The sequence below is a fragment of the Monodelphis domestica genome, chromosome 4 (assembly GCF_027887165.1).
Source record: "Monodelphis domestica isolate mMonDom1 chromosome 4, mMonDom1.pri, whole genome shotgun sequence".
Taxonomy (NCBI): Eukaryota; Metazoa; Chordata; class Mammalia; order Didelphimorphia; family Didelphidae; genus Monodelphis; species Monodelphis domestica.
The window spans coordinates 34,640,629-34,655,735 of record NC_077230.1 but is presented as its reverse complement, the minus strand read 5'-3'; the positions used below and the strand labels follow the sequence as shown (position 1 = coordinate 34,655,735).

Genomic DNA, 15,107 nt, shown 5'->3' with positions numbered 1-15,107 from the left:
CTGAAGCAAAATTAACAAAGAATAGAGAGGGCTGGAGTTGGAGAGAAGAACATTAAGGTTCTGCAATTAATGTCTATTAAGGACTCTGGGACAATAAGAAAGCAACAATTCAATAGTTTGAGGCAGATTTTTTACAGGTGGTCTAGGCAGAGGTAATGAAAAGTTGAACAAGATTGAAAACATCTAAGAGTTTCTGTTATACTAGGAAAATTGCTTTTGGCACTATTCCTCCAGTTGTACTGAGGAAATTCCATATTCATTTCCTACAAAAATGAGAGCATATGTGTATATTATAATCAGTTTATTCAGAAATACAGTATAATATGTGTAATGCTTATTATGGATGATATTAATAATTTTTCAACAATGAAAAATTATTCTATATCAAAATAATATGTTGAAGTAGTAGATTAAAGGTAAATATCATGTAATTATATTTTTCTCATTTTTTCTGTATCTTCCAGAATTATCTTTTTGATATATTTAATTGTTAGATTGTATTAATTTTTTTCTGTCTGTTGAATTTTCTTAATTCCCTTAAGGATTTTCTTGCGATCTCTCTACTTAGTGATTCCAATGCACTTTGGAAAAAAAAAATTAAAGCTTTTACTTTACATGCATGCATTCAAATGAATATATTTTATAACTCTTTACATAATGAACCTGAACATTAAATTAAGTATCCTTTCTGAAGAACTCAGATTTTACCACACTAGGAAAATATTCAATATCTCTGAATGAAGTAAAAAAATTACATTGTAGAACTCTAAAATGCATTAAGGAATTCACATAAAAACTATCTTTTCTAAGAAGAGTGTTGGTACTTCTTATTGGTATCATAATTATACTTGAAGCTACATTCCTCATCTATTAATTTTTATTTGCTTAACTGGTTGGGAGCCCAGAGATGGTAGCATTTGAAACACTATGCATTTTTTTTATTATTTAAGTCAATAACAAAGATGTTATTCTAACCAATATTTGATATTTAAAGCTTAAAATATTGATATTTTATTTACTATAAATGAAATGAAAGCTTGCCATTTCCCATGATTACTGTTTTTTAATCTGTTTCAGTGAAGTTAATCTGCCTGGTACAAAATTAAAATATTGCTTTTCTGCTTTCCAGTGTTTGTTAATAAATAGAATTCTTAAAAAAAAAAGAATGGTGGCTCAATAGGTTGAGAACCAGACCTAGAGAAAAGAGGTCCTGGTTTCAAATGTGACCCCCTAGAAGTATGATGCTGAGACAGTCACTTGCCTCACATTGCCCACCCCTTAAAATTCTTTTTCTTTGTAAATTTACATGTTATATATTCTAAGACGGAAGGTATAAGGTTTCAATAAATAAATAGAAATAAAAAGGAATGACCATATGGCAGGAATACTAAAAAAATGGGGGAGCAAATCACATTAAAAACATTTCTTGAAACTACATTCAAAAAGGTAGTTAACATGTTTTCCTTAAAACCATAAGGTTGTCAAATGGGCCATATATAGGAATCCCATTATTTGTACAGTTTTTCATCCAATGCCCACCATAAAATAAGTTAATATATAATTGTATGTAGCATATATAAAAAGCCAATTCTGAAGCTTACTTTTAATGCATCATTGTCTAATTCAAGAAGTTCTTGACTTTTTACACTTTTATAATCAAATTTCCGGATATATTTTTTCATTCCAATACTCTTTAACCAATGGCCAACTTGAGTTTCTGTCCAGTCAGACACCAGCAGCTTTGGGGTATAAAAGAAGCAGAGGCGTCATCAAATAGCTAGAGATCAAGAGAGACAATATTTAAAAGCTTAGATTGGCCTATGTTAATATAACCCTTGACAGTGAAAACTGCGAAAGGGTCTTAGAGATTATTTTAAAAGCTCATTCCCTAGTAATTAAAATTAAAAGTGAGATAAGCACATAAATCTTTATGACAAATTTCACATAATGAAAATTTACCTTTAGGTCAGTTTCTTCCTGCTTGCGCACATTCTTTACTTGTTTATCATGTTTTTTAAAACAAAAGAAGTTCCTCCAATTGTATCCTTGGACATTGCTAGAATCATCCAAGATTTGAGAGGGAAATAATTAAAGCATAAAATATATTCTATTATGATGCAAAAAGTTACCTAAAGAGAAACACACTATAAAAATTCATAAATTTCAATTCCATGAGAAAGATAAAGCCATATGTTAAAGGAACTTTGGTTTTTTATGGGGCACATGTCTATGTTGGCATATATCGAAGAGAATAGGTATAACCTAACTTGACTTTTATGTTAAAAAAAAGAAACAAACAAGAAATGGAAGTCAATTAAGTTAAAAGTTTTGTCCATGTGGCATGGTATCATCTCTCTCTACCGCTTCCTCCTCTACATTAAACACAACTAATACATGATTTGTCTTTTAAGGAGTTGAAGTTTCCCTGATGTAGATTTGGAAGTAACACTGGATGTCAACTTGTGCCATCCCCTCATTTTATATAGATGAGAAATCTCAAACGTATTGATCAGAAATCACATAACCTCAATCACACAAGTTGAAGTGACAAAGCTCCAATTTGACCCTAGATACACTCTATGTCCTATATTTTTTCCTCTATGTTGGTGTTATCAAACTCAAAAAGAAATGGATCTCTTGGGGCCACTCCATAGGCTGTGAGTTGGATACCTCTATGCCAGAGTCCATTTGAGGAAGATGTGAACAACTGAGAAACCATACAGAAATAATGAGGTTCTTTTATATAAAGGAAAAACACAGCAAAATGGTAGCCAATTGGGGTAAAATCCAGCAGAAATAAATCATTTTGTCTGTTAAGAATTTTGTTATCCATTTATAAAAAGCATATCTCTTACCAAAACCAGGAAAACTGCATTGGAGCTTTTCCCATTGCAGGTTTGCCACTGCTGATCTCCTGTTCTAGTAATTCTTCTACTTGTTCTTTTTTAATTGTGATATCTAAGAATATGAATAATTCAATGAGTAGAACAGTATAAGTTTCTTCCTAGGTTTAACCAGAGGCAACAGCAACCTTTAATTGATTCCTATTGCTAATGACCCTCTATATTATCATGCAGAGGTAAGAACATAGAGCATTGGATTTAGAGGCAAGACACTTGAAGTCTTAGCAGGGGAGCTAGTCATCTATATGTATTCTCTGGGCTTCATTTTCCTCACCTACAAAATGAGTGGATTAAATAGATAATTTTTGAGCTTCCTCCTGAAAAACTGATCATTTGGAATCTACAAGAAAATATTAGCCAGCTGCAAGGGCAGTTTAAAACAAAGCTAGATTTAAGAAGATAAAAGGATAATTCAGTCAATAAAAAATATGTTCCATCAATTGGTGGTGGTGGTGGTGATCCTTCATTTCAAAGAATACCAGTGACATCACAGGGTAATATCTTAACTTATGTGTGAATTGGATTTAAGTGAGTTGCCCAGAGTTGTCAGCCTCACTCTTTCTTCCAGAGTCATCTAAATCCTGTGGCAAGACAAAAGTCAGGATGACTGAAAATGCACCTAAATGATGTCAGTGTCTCTAATAGCCATCCAAGTTTTAAGCACTCGAAAGTGTTTGCTTCAGCCACCTTCATGGCTACTGAAACAAATTGCCTCATCCATCTGTTCTCGCAGGAGAGGTCTTCACAAGGCTAGGGTTAGACATAAACCCAAGCTTAACCCATCTGCCTGGACAGTTTTAACAGGCTGCTGCTGAAAACTATAGCTTGGAGCCACAGGTAAGAGCTGGGAAAGAGGTAGACACCAAACGGGGATAAGCAGCCCTGAAAAGCAATCAGCAAGCTCTCACAGTAGAGGTTCTAACCCTCCCTGAACACCAACTGAACATATCACCATAATAATGGTACTCAGCAGCCAAAAAAATAACAGCCCCTGATGTGCATCATCCACTTTCCCACTGTGACTCATTCACCCCAGACTCAAAAGGCTGAACCAGATTGCCTACTGTTAGCAATGGCAATGATGCTCCAAAAGTTGTCATATTCACAATACCAGACAAATTCAGGTAAATGATGACACCCAAGAAAGTGATTTCTAATGAACCTTCTATATAGATAGGTTGTCTAACATCTATATAGGTTGTCTAACATCTATAGCTAAGAAAGGAAGCCATCTCTAACTTATTTGCCAACAGTTAAATTTAGATGGACAGTCATATAGATCGAAAGAGATAGATACAGATATATCTAAAATAATATTCATTTAAAACATTCAAAAATATATTTTTCATAGTACTAGGTTTGGGAAAATTAAAGCTAAAACAAATTATTTGCAAATTTCATATGGAATCTATTTTTTATCTATGTCAGTGATTAAAATGTTTATTAATATCAAACACTGATGCTTATAACATCATCTCTGTTCTATAATATCCTCTCTGTTCCATTCCAACCACTTTTTCATGATCTTTTCCTCTTCTTGGCACCTGGGCAATCGTTGTTCCAAATTTACCTGTACTTTTAAGCCTTTGCCAGAGTCAAAATAGGATCCATTTCTCTTTTCTCTATTGTGTCATTTTTGTTCTGAAAGAACTGTATTCTTTAGAAAATTTCACTGGTTGGTATGTGGAACTCATTCTTTTCAGAATATGTATATATGTATATGTATATGTAAATGTATATATAATACTTCTTTATTTAATTTGTCCAATATTTTTTCCAAGCATTTCTCCTTTGAAACTATGTACACCAAAAGGTCAGATTGGTGTTCTCACAGTACTACTTTTCATATGAGATTTAAAGAACATGAGTAGTTAAGTAAGTTGTTCAAAGTTCCAAACAGCTAGTAAATGGTATAGTCAAATCTGCAGAAGGCGAAATAGACTGAATCCTCCCCCACCTCACTTTTCTCAAAAGAATCTTGACCTGCCTCACTTTCTGCATAACTCTGACAAAGGTGATGGTGAGTCTCATTAGAAAGTCAGCTAGAGACTCAAGCTAGAATTTACACATTCAGTTTAAGTAGGGAATTAGAGTGAGCCCCACGCTTAATAAAATCTTAGGGTGACACAGATTAACTAGGGAGAGAATGTATTCCATTCCTTCTTACAATTTGGATTCTGTAATATATCTTTAAAGTTACAATGCATTCTTTCTACAGAATCTTGGCTTGTCCATTTACGAGCTGGGTGTACGTGAACAAGTAGTGTCTTATTTCCAGAATCTTCCTGTTTTTGTTTTCCGTAAAATCTGGAAAATGATATTTATGTAACCTCCTCCACAGAGTTGTCATGAAGATAAAACAAGATGATATGCCTTACAGAGAGTATTTTACATTAAAAGAAATCAGATACATGTTACATTGTATAATGCACATCTCTTAAGAATATGGCAGCGTTGATCTTGATAGGTAATTTATAAATTTATGAGTAATTTTCTGTTTTTGCAATCTTTTCCCCGCTCACTAGCTTCAGTTTTTGCACCAGCCTAGATACCATTTGTATGTGTATTTGTGTTTTGTCTGTATGTGTGTGTGTATGTCTATATGTTTCTTTTTCCCAGAAAATTTACTAATAATCAGGCAGAGTATAAACTTGGTGGTAAGGCACATGGGATTATTCTTGGCACAGAAACATATAAGCCAAAGGTAATCATCAGCTGTGATTCTTAGTTTCCTCTTGTAGTAATAGGGATAATAAAATGTTCTATCTCATCCTTGAGTGTTATAGTTCAAAAACTTGAAAGTCTTTCAAAAATGCACATTCTTCTTTATATAGATAATATATCTTAAAAAAATAAATTCTAGGTTTTGAATAAGTTAACAATCATTAGTAAGTGCCTCAAGTGTTCCAGGTACAGCACCAAGGATACAGAAAAAGACAAAAAAGTCAATCTCTGCTATCAAGGAGTTCTTGGTAAAAAAAACATTTTCAATGTCTATGAAAAAAAATCTTTAAAATGCGGAAGGCATTCTATGCTCACACATGCATATATGTACAGACATATAGATATGTATATGTATATATGGATGTATATGTGTGTACATATGTGAATATGTACATTTATGGATATAGATACCTCAGCAGCTTCCTCTCTTTAGAACTGCCCTCTTCACTTTTATTCAGATTTTGCATGAAGACAAAAGTTGCATGCTGAAAGTTAAGATGTAGGAAGAAAAGGCACTCCATTTCCTCAATGCAAAAACAAAAGAAAACAAATTGCCTCAAAACAAAGAAAAGTTGGAGCAACATCTCACTGTAGGTAACAGAAGAGAGCAATCTGATAGTACTGGCAGATCTTGGAACCCAGCTGGAGTCACTCTATACCTGTAGAGAAGGTAAGGAACCTTCAAACTCTCATGTGACATCAGAGCCTTGGGACTCCAAAGGAGTAAAGATGGAACTAGAATTAACAATGAACTATCCACTTCCAAATGGCAAAAGAATCTTGAGGTTACAGGGATGCAAGAAGGGGGAACTAGAACTACAGTGAAGTAATTTGCTTACTTACATGTGGTGGGGGAAAGCCTGGGGCAGTAGAAATCAAAGCAGGGAGCCTTTTCCACCCAGGCTACTTGGTAGGGGCAGTGAAGCAACATAGTGGGGACCAGACTAACCCACAAAACAATGGGGGAACTGGTAAGTCATTATGCTAAATATAGTTGGATGAAACAGTTGCCAACCTCCCCAGAACATGCCAGTACTGCTGTCTCCTTGACAGACAAACCACGAGGAACAAGGGCAGCTAGTCCTACACCAAATACCAGAGAAGAGTACTCTGTAATCTTAGAACAATATACCCTTTTACTCCAGGAACAGAGAAGGATCTCAAAAGATAAATATGGTTACAAAGGAAAGAAAAAAATGGAAAAACAAGTAAAAAAAGAAAAAACTGACCTGGGAAATGTACTTTAGTGACAAGGAAGATCAATATATGGACTCAGAAGAGGACAACAATGCCATAAAGGAAACATGTGAAGCCTCAAAAGAAAGTGGGCAAGGAGTTTAGATCTTAAAAAGAATCCCTGGAAGAAGTTAAAAAATATAAGGGAATTAATTGAAAAACTCAACAGCTGGGGGAAAAAATCATTGAAGAAAAAAACTTCCTAATTAATTGAATCCACCAAATGGGAATAGAGACCAAACAACAACAACAACAACAAACAAACAAACAAAACAAAAAAACAAACCCCAAACCAAAACAAACAAAACAGAACCTGAAGGAAACAACCCTTTAAAGAAAAGACAGTCAAGTGGAAAAGGAAACCCAAGAACTCAAGGAAGAAAACTCCTTAAAATTAGAATTGGACTGATAGAAGTTAATGAATCCATAAGCAAGAAACAATAAAACAAAATCCAAAATTAAAAAAAAAAATAGAAGAAAGTCTGAAATACTTCAATTGTAAATATGACCAGCCTAGAAAATAGACCCAGGAGAAATCATCTGAAGATCATCAGAATACCTGAAAACCATGATCAATAGAAAATCCTGAATTTCATATTTTAAGAAGTCCTCAGGGAATATTACGATATCCTCAAACAAGAGGGGGAAATAGAAATAGAGAGAATCCACCAATCTCTTCCTGAAAGAGAACCCAAAATAAAATACCCCAGTACTACTATAACCAAATTCCAGAACTCCCAGGCCACAGAAAAAGTAGTAGAAGCTGCCAGAAGGAAACATTTTAAATATTGAGGAGCCATAGTCAGGATTCTCCAGGACATAGCAGTTTTTACATTAAAGGACTGGAAGGCACAGAATATGACATTCTGAAAAGCAAAGATTCAAAGGACTGCAACCTAGAATTATACACCGAGTAAAACCAAGATTAAACTTCCAAAAGGTAACAACTGCTCTTTAATGAAATAGAGAAATTTGGACTTTTCTCATGCAAAAAAGTTGAAAACAAAATTTGATGACTAAATTCAAAACTCAAGAGAGGAATAATACTTGATAGTTTTGCGAAAGTTGAATTGACTTCATTCATACCTGGCAAGATGATCATTGAAATAATTAAGACATCTATAATAGTTCAAAGGCAAGCTAAAGCTAAAGAATCTAAAATACTTAATATTGAAAATAATACTTAAGATTAAAGTATCTAAAATACTTAATATTGGAGCAATAAAAGGGGTATGCATCAAAGAAAGGAAGCTAAATAAGATGGGATGATATTAAAAGGGAGGGAATGGGAAAGAGGAATAAATGGAGAAGAGAGAAAAGGAGATCTAGAAGGAGGCAAACTATTTCTCCTTAACAGGCACATAAACAGCAAATCCAGTGGAGGAGATGTGCTTTAACTCTGATTGGACCTTACTCTCATCAGAACTAGCTCAAAAAGGAAATAACAGCCATATTCATCTGTAGAAACTCTTCTTACCCTATAGGGAAGTAGGAGGTTAGAGAGAATAAGGGGTTGAGGGTGAACAAAAAAGGAGGGTTGAATTGGGGGAGGTGATAGTCAATAACAAAACATCTATGAACATGGAAAGGCTGAAAAGAGAGAAAGAGAAGAATAAACAAGGAAAATAAGATGCATGAAAACACAATTAGTAATATGGAATGTGGATGTGAATGGACTGAACTTACACATAAAACAGAAAAGGATAGCAGAGTTGTTTAAACACCAGAACACCACATTATTCTGCCCACAAGAAATACATTTAAAACATGGACACAACACACACAGAATAAAAGAGGCTGGAGTAGCATATACTATGCCTCAAATAAAGTAATAAAAGCCAGGATAGCAAATCTGATTTCAGAGAAATCAAAAGCAAAGACTGATCTGATCAAAGGAAATAAGGAAAGAAATATCATAATGATAAAAGGTTTGATAGATAATGAAAATTATATCATTATTAAACATTTATGTATCAAATGTCATAGCATCCATATTCATAAAGGAAGAATTAATGAAGTTACAGAAGGAAAAATAAAATAAGAATATTACTAGTGGGGAATATCTCAACCTTCCCCTGTCAAAAGTAGATAAATCCAAACAGAAAATAAACAAGAAAGAAGTTAAGAAGGTAAAGAGAACTTTAGAAAACCCAGACATGATAGACCTCTGGAGAAAACTGAAGGGAAATAGAAAGGAAAGCACTTTTTCTCAGCAATATGTGTGACTTTCACAAAAATCAACCACATAAGTGGTCATAAAAGCCTCACATCCAAATGTTAAGAAACAGAAATATTAAATCCATACTTTTCAGACCAGAATGCTAGAAAAGTGACACAAAATGCAGAAGACTAAAAATAAATTAGAAACTAATTTTTAGAATTAGAAACAATCTTTTCCTAAAGAGCAAATGGATCAAAGATTAAATCATAGAAACAAATAACAATTTCATTAACAACATTTATGGAATGCAAACAAAATTTATGGGATGTAGCCAAGCACTACTTAGAAGGAAATTCATATCTCATAGCTTATATTAATAAAATAAAGAAACAGAACATCAATTAATTGGTTAGGCAAGTAAAAAAACTATAAAAAAACAAATTAAAAACCCATAATTAAACGGCAATTTGGAAATCCTGAAAATCAAGGGAGATATGAATAAATTGAAATAAAACTATAGAACTAACAAATAAGAAAAAAATTTGGTTTTCTGAAAAAATAAATCAAATATATAAATCATGGCTTACTTAATTTAAAAAAGTATTTTAATTTAATTAAATTTAAAAGATTTTACTGAAATAAAACCAATGAGAAAGGAAACAACAAATCTAGGAAACAACCAATGGGGGGGGAGGGGTTATATAAAGTATCTGACTAAAGCCTCATTTCTCAAATATATAGAGAACCAAGTCAAATTTATAAGAATACAAAACATTCCCCAATCAAGAAATAGATATCAACAGGCAGTTCTCAGAGGAAGAGATTAAAATTATTCAGTTATAGGAACAAATGCTCCAAATCACTACTGATGAGAGAAAGTTAAATTAAAACAATTCTGAGATATGTCTTCTTAACATTCATATTAGCTAAACTGACTTAAATGATAAATGTTGGAGGAGACATGGGAAAAATGAAACACTGATATGCTGTTGGTGGAACTATGAACTGATACAACCATTCTTGAGAGCTATAGGGAACCATACCCAAAGACAACTATGCATACCCTTTGAGCCGGTAGTCTCATTACAGGCTTAGTATCCCAAATGGATCAAAGATAGAATAAAAGGAATTAACTGTACCAAAATATTATTGGCACCTTTTTTTGTAGTGGCAAAGAATTGGTAACTATGGGGTTATTCATCATGTGGGAGAAGAATGAACAAGTTCTTCTATATAGTTATAATGAAATACTATTGTACCATAAAAAAACAGTGAAAGAGTGAGTTCAGAAAAAAGTGAACAGAACCAGAAGAACAATGTATATAGTAACAGAAGTATTTTGCCATGATCAACTGTGAAGGACTAAAACCATTATCAGTAAAGTAAGTCTCCAAGATAACTGCAAGGGATTCATGAAGAAAATAGTGTCTGTAGCCAAAGACAGAATTTTAGAAGCTAAGGACAGATCAAAACCTGACATCTGCTCCTATAATATAACCTTCATGAGATTTATATTGTAAGAGTGATAGGTGTCTTCTATCATCTATGGACAGAAATAACATGGAAGTATGTATAACATGAAAGTATGGGTATATGCTCCTCTCTCCTATTAATCATCTTGTCTGGGAGCGGGAGGAGGGTAAGTAGCAAATCTGAATTTTAAAATGGTAAAAAAAAAAAAAAACTTGTCCAAAATTGTTTCTCCATGTAACATTTAATTTTTTTTTTAATTTTAAAAAATTTTTTAATTTAAAATTAAAATTGTACAATTAAAAAATTAAAAATATTTGTGTTAATAGACCAACAGAATGTTTATCAGCTAAAATTCCATATTTACATTATAACCTCTGCTGCCTCTTTTCTTGACACTAATTGATTCCTTTCAGCCTAATCAAGAATCAAACTCTTACCTAAACTGATATCCTCTGCGGCCAATAATTGCCCTGTTGTTATATCTTCTTTTACTGTCTCCTCAGGCTGATTTCCGATATTCACTTCAGATATGTTCACGTATTTTTTAAGTTTCTCTATCAAGTTGTTAGTCTGAAATTTGTGCAACCATAATAATTCTATTAATTTCAATTTATTCAATCCTTTTTTTCTCCAGCATTCATAACTATTCCATAAATAACTCATTTGTACCTGCTAGCCACTTATCTGGCCTCTCTGCTCTCCAATTAACCCCTTAATACTATACATGAAAAATACTTATACACAAATTCCATGAATAGGTTGTCAGGGAATAATAATCAAAATAGATTTAAGGATTAACATGAAGTTAGGGATAGGGATAGACATTCGTATAGAGGTCGAAATGGGGATGGGAAAGGGAAAGGGGATAGGAATAGACATAGTAGATGAGGTTAGGGATAGAATTCAAAGGCAAAAAGATCTCCCAGTGAAGAATTAACTTTTTGAAGGAAAGTGTCACTTCCATTGCTCTCTAGTTGCAGAGAGTTTCCCAGAGCACTAAGATGTTACCGACTTGGTGAGGTTTAGACATCCAGGATGGACATTAGAAGGAGGACTTCATAGTAAGTCTTCCTACTTAATATTATAAAATGAAACCACTCTCTGTGTGTAGTATTGTATATGAAAGGGAAAAGACAGATTCTGTCTCCAAGGAGATTATAATTTTGTAGAATGGACTAGTAAAGATGTTCAAAGACAAAATTAGTGAAAGTGCCATAAAAACTGGGAAATTACAGTGACCAGACCATTTGCAGTTAGAATGATGTTAGGAGAGGTTTGATAAAAAAGTATCCTGTTTTTTGATAGAGGTGTATATATAGATGTAAGTTACACACACAGAGACACATATATAAATGTGTGTATGTATATATTTATACATCTTGTCATGTGTATATAGAAAGAAAAAAATGACCTTTATTAAATGCTTTTTATGTGTCTGGTCCTTTGCTAAGCTGTGAGTATATGAGATTTATATGCATATAAGTTCATATAACAAATGTAACATGAAAGTGAAATGATTAAAAGTTAATAATAACAAAAGTAACAGTAATAAAATGATTAAAAGTTCATATAACAAAAGTAACATGGACGTAAAATCCCTTAAAAGTTCATATAACAAAAGAAACATGGAAGTAAATTCCTTAAAAGTTCATATAACAAAAGTAATATGGAAGTAAAATACCTTAAACGTTCATATAACAAAAGTTACATGGAAGTAAAATCCATTAAAAGTTCATATAACAAAAGTAACATAGAAGTAAATTCCTTAAAAGTTCATATAACAAAAGTAACATGGATGTAAAATCCCTTAAAAGTTGATATAACAAAAGTAACATAGAAGTGAAATGATTAAAAGTTAATAATAACAAAAGTAACGTGCATATAACAAAAGTAACATGGAAGTAAAATCCCTAAAGGTTCATGAAACAAAAGTAACAAGGAAGTAAAATCCCTTACAAGTTCATATAACAAAAGTAACATGGACGTAAAATCCTTAAAACTTCATATAACAAAAGTAACATGGATGTAAAATCCCTTAAAAGTTCATATAACAAAAGTAACATAGAAGTGAAAAGATTAAAAGTTAATAATAACAAAAGTAACAGTAATAAAATGCTTAAAAGTTCATATAAAAAAGTAGCATAGAAGTGAAATGATTAAAAGTTAACAATAACAAAAGTAACGTGCATATAACAAAAGTAAAATGGAAGTAAAATTCCTAAAGGTTCATATAACAAAAGTAACATGAAAGTGAAATGATTAAAAGTTAATAATAGCAAAAGTAACAGTAATAAAATGATTAAAAGTTCATATAACAAAAGTAACATGGTAGTAAAATCCCTTAAAAGTTCATATAACAAAAGTAACATGTAAGTAAAATCCTTTAAAAGTTCATATAACAAAAGTAACATGGAAGTAAAATCCCTTAAAGGTTCATATAACAAATGTAACACGAAAGTGAAATGATTAAAAATTAATAAAAAAAAGTAACAGTAATAAAATGATTAAAAGTTCATATAACAAGTAACATGGAAGTGAAATGATTAAAAGTTAATAATAACAAAAATAACATGGAAGTAAAATCCCTTAAAAGTTCATATAACAAATGTAACATGAAAGTGAAATAATTAAAAGTTAATAATAACAAAAGTAACAGTAATAAAATTATTAAAAGTTCATATAACAAAAGTAACATGGAACTAAAATCCCTTAAAAGTTCATATAACAAAAGTAACATGGAAGTAAAATCCCTTAAAAGTTCATATAACAAAAGTAACAGAAGTAAAATGATGAAAAGTCAATATAACAAAAGTAATTGCATTTTCCATTTTTGCCATCTTTCAGGTTCTGTGTCTTCTTTCCATCAATTTCTATAATAAGACGAAATGATGATTTTTTTCCCAAAAATCTCTAACTTTCTTAATAGCCTTAAGTATTTTCCGGTGGTCTTTCTTCTTGTTGACTTCGATTTCCTTTGGAAAGAAAAATTAAAAGTGTAATTTTGCATCTACTTATTCAGATGAATAGATTTTCTAATTCTTTACATAATGAACCTGAAAATGATGCTGCTATAGGATCATTTCTAAAGAACAAAGATTTTCCAAGAATAGAAAAATATTCCCTAGGTCTGGATGAAGTAAAAAATTACATCGTACAATCCTAAAATACATTAAGGAACTACCGTAATAGTTCGCCGTTGTGAAATGTTTTGGGATTTCATGTATTAATTGTTATTCATCTGGATGGGAGTCCAATGATGCTTGTGCTATTGAAACAATCCCAAATTGAAAAAAAATTAAATGGAAAACTAAATTAAATTAATTAAAACATACCTGTTTACTTAAGTAAAAGAATGAATAATAAAATCAATCAATACTTAAATGTATTATTAATTTATTTTTAAAATTAAAAATTAAATAAAAATTGAAAGGTCAGAATATCAGACATTTACAGCTTAAAGGAACTTAAATCAAATACTATATTTTAGGAAAATCCTAGAAACATGTTATGAGAGAAAGTAGACTTTAAAAACCCTCAAAATTCTATTCTCTTTGGAAATAAATGAATCTAAGTAGAATTTTTTTTTTGTCTAGTAAGTTATCATATTTCATGGATCAAGTATCTCTAGTCAAAGACAAAGGTATCATACTAACGAGGATTTGCAATTTAGGCCTTATAAAATATGAGATTCTATTTACTATAAATGAAATGAAATTTTGCCATTTTCCATGATTAATGTTTTTTAATCTGTTTCAGTGAAATTAATCTGACTGTTCAAAAATTACAAAACTGCTTTCCTGGTTACCAGTGGGTTTTTTTTTTTTTTTAATGCACAGAGTTCTAAAAAAGAATGAAGGGTGGCTTAGCAAATTGAGAGCTAGGCCTAGAAACAAGAGGTCCTTAACTCAGATATGGCTGGGGAGGTAGACTCTAAATGATCATCATAATGCAAACACCAACAACATAGAAATTGGTTCTGATCAAGGATACATGTAATACCCAATGAAATTGAGCAACAGATTCAGGAAGGGTAGGGAGAGGGCAGGGAGGGAAAGAATATAATTCTTGTAACCAAGGAATAATGTTCTAAAAATTGACTAAATAAATTAAATTTTTTAAAAAGTCCTTAATTCAAATGTGGCCTCACATACTCTTTTTTCTTTTTTTCATTTCATTTCATTTCATTTATTTTTTAATTTGGTCAATTTCAAACATTAATCCTTGGTTACAAAAATCATATACTATCCCTCCCTCCCCTCACCCTGGCCGCCCTTCCCATTGCTGATGCGCAATTCCACTGGGTATTACATGTGTTCTTGATCATAACCTGTTTCCATGCTGCTGTTGTTTGCACTAGGATGTTCCTTTATGGTCTACATCCCCAAACATATCCCCCTAGACCCATGTAATCAAGCAGTTGTTTTTCTTCGGTGTTTCTACTCCCACAGTTTTTCTTCTGAATGCGAATAGTGTTCTTTCTCATAGACCCCTCTGGGTTCTTCAGGATCACTGCATTGCCACTAATGGAAAAATCCATTACATTCAATTGTACCACAGTGTATCAGTCTCTGTGTACAATGTTCTCCTGGTTCTGCTCCTTTCACTCTGCA

General features: G+C 32.2%; 1 protein-coding gene across 1 annotated transcript in view; it reads right to left on the bottom strand.

Moving 5' to 3' along the window:
* Nucleotides 1-1,588: 1,588 nt before the first annotated feature.
* Nucleotides 1,589-15,107, bottom strand: part of LOC100014474 (uncharacterized) — a 46,239-nt gene continuing 32,720 nt past the window's right edge. The window contains exons 11-14 of the mRNA XM_056793275.1: nt 10,935-13,469; nt 2,856-2,958; nt 1,960-2,056; nt 1,589-1,739 (exon numbers count right to left, since the gene is read on the bottom strand). Coding sequence (XP_056649253.1) covers nt 13,368-13,469 — 102 coding nt within the window. The 3' untranslated portion in view covers nt 1,589-1,739; nt 1,960-2,056; nt 2,856-2,958; nt 10,935-13,367. The remainder of the gene's footprint in view (nt 1,740-1,959; nt 2,057-2,855; nt 2,959-10,934; nt 13,470-15,107) is intronic.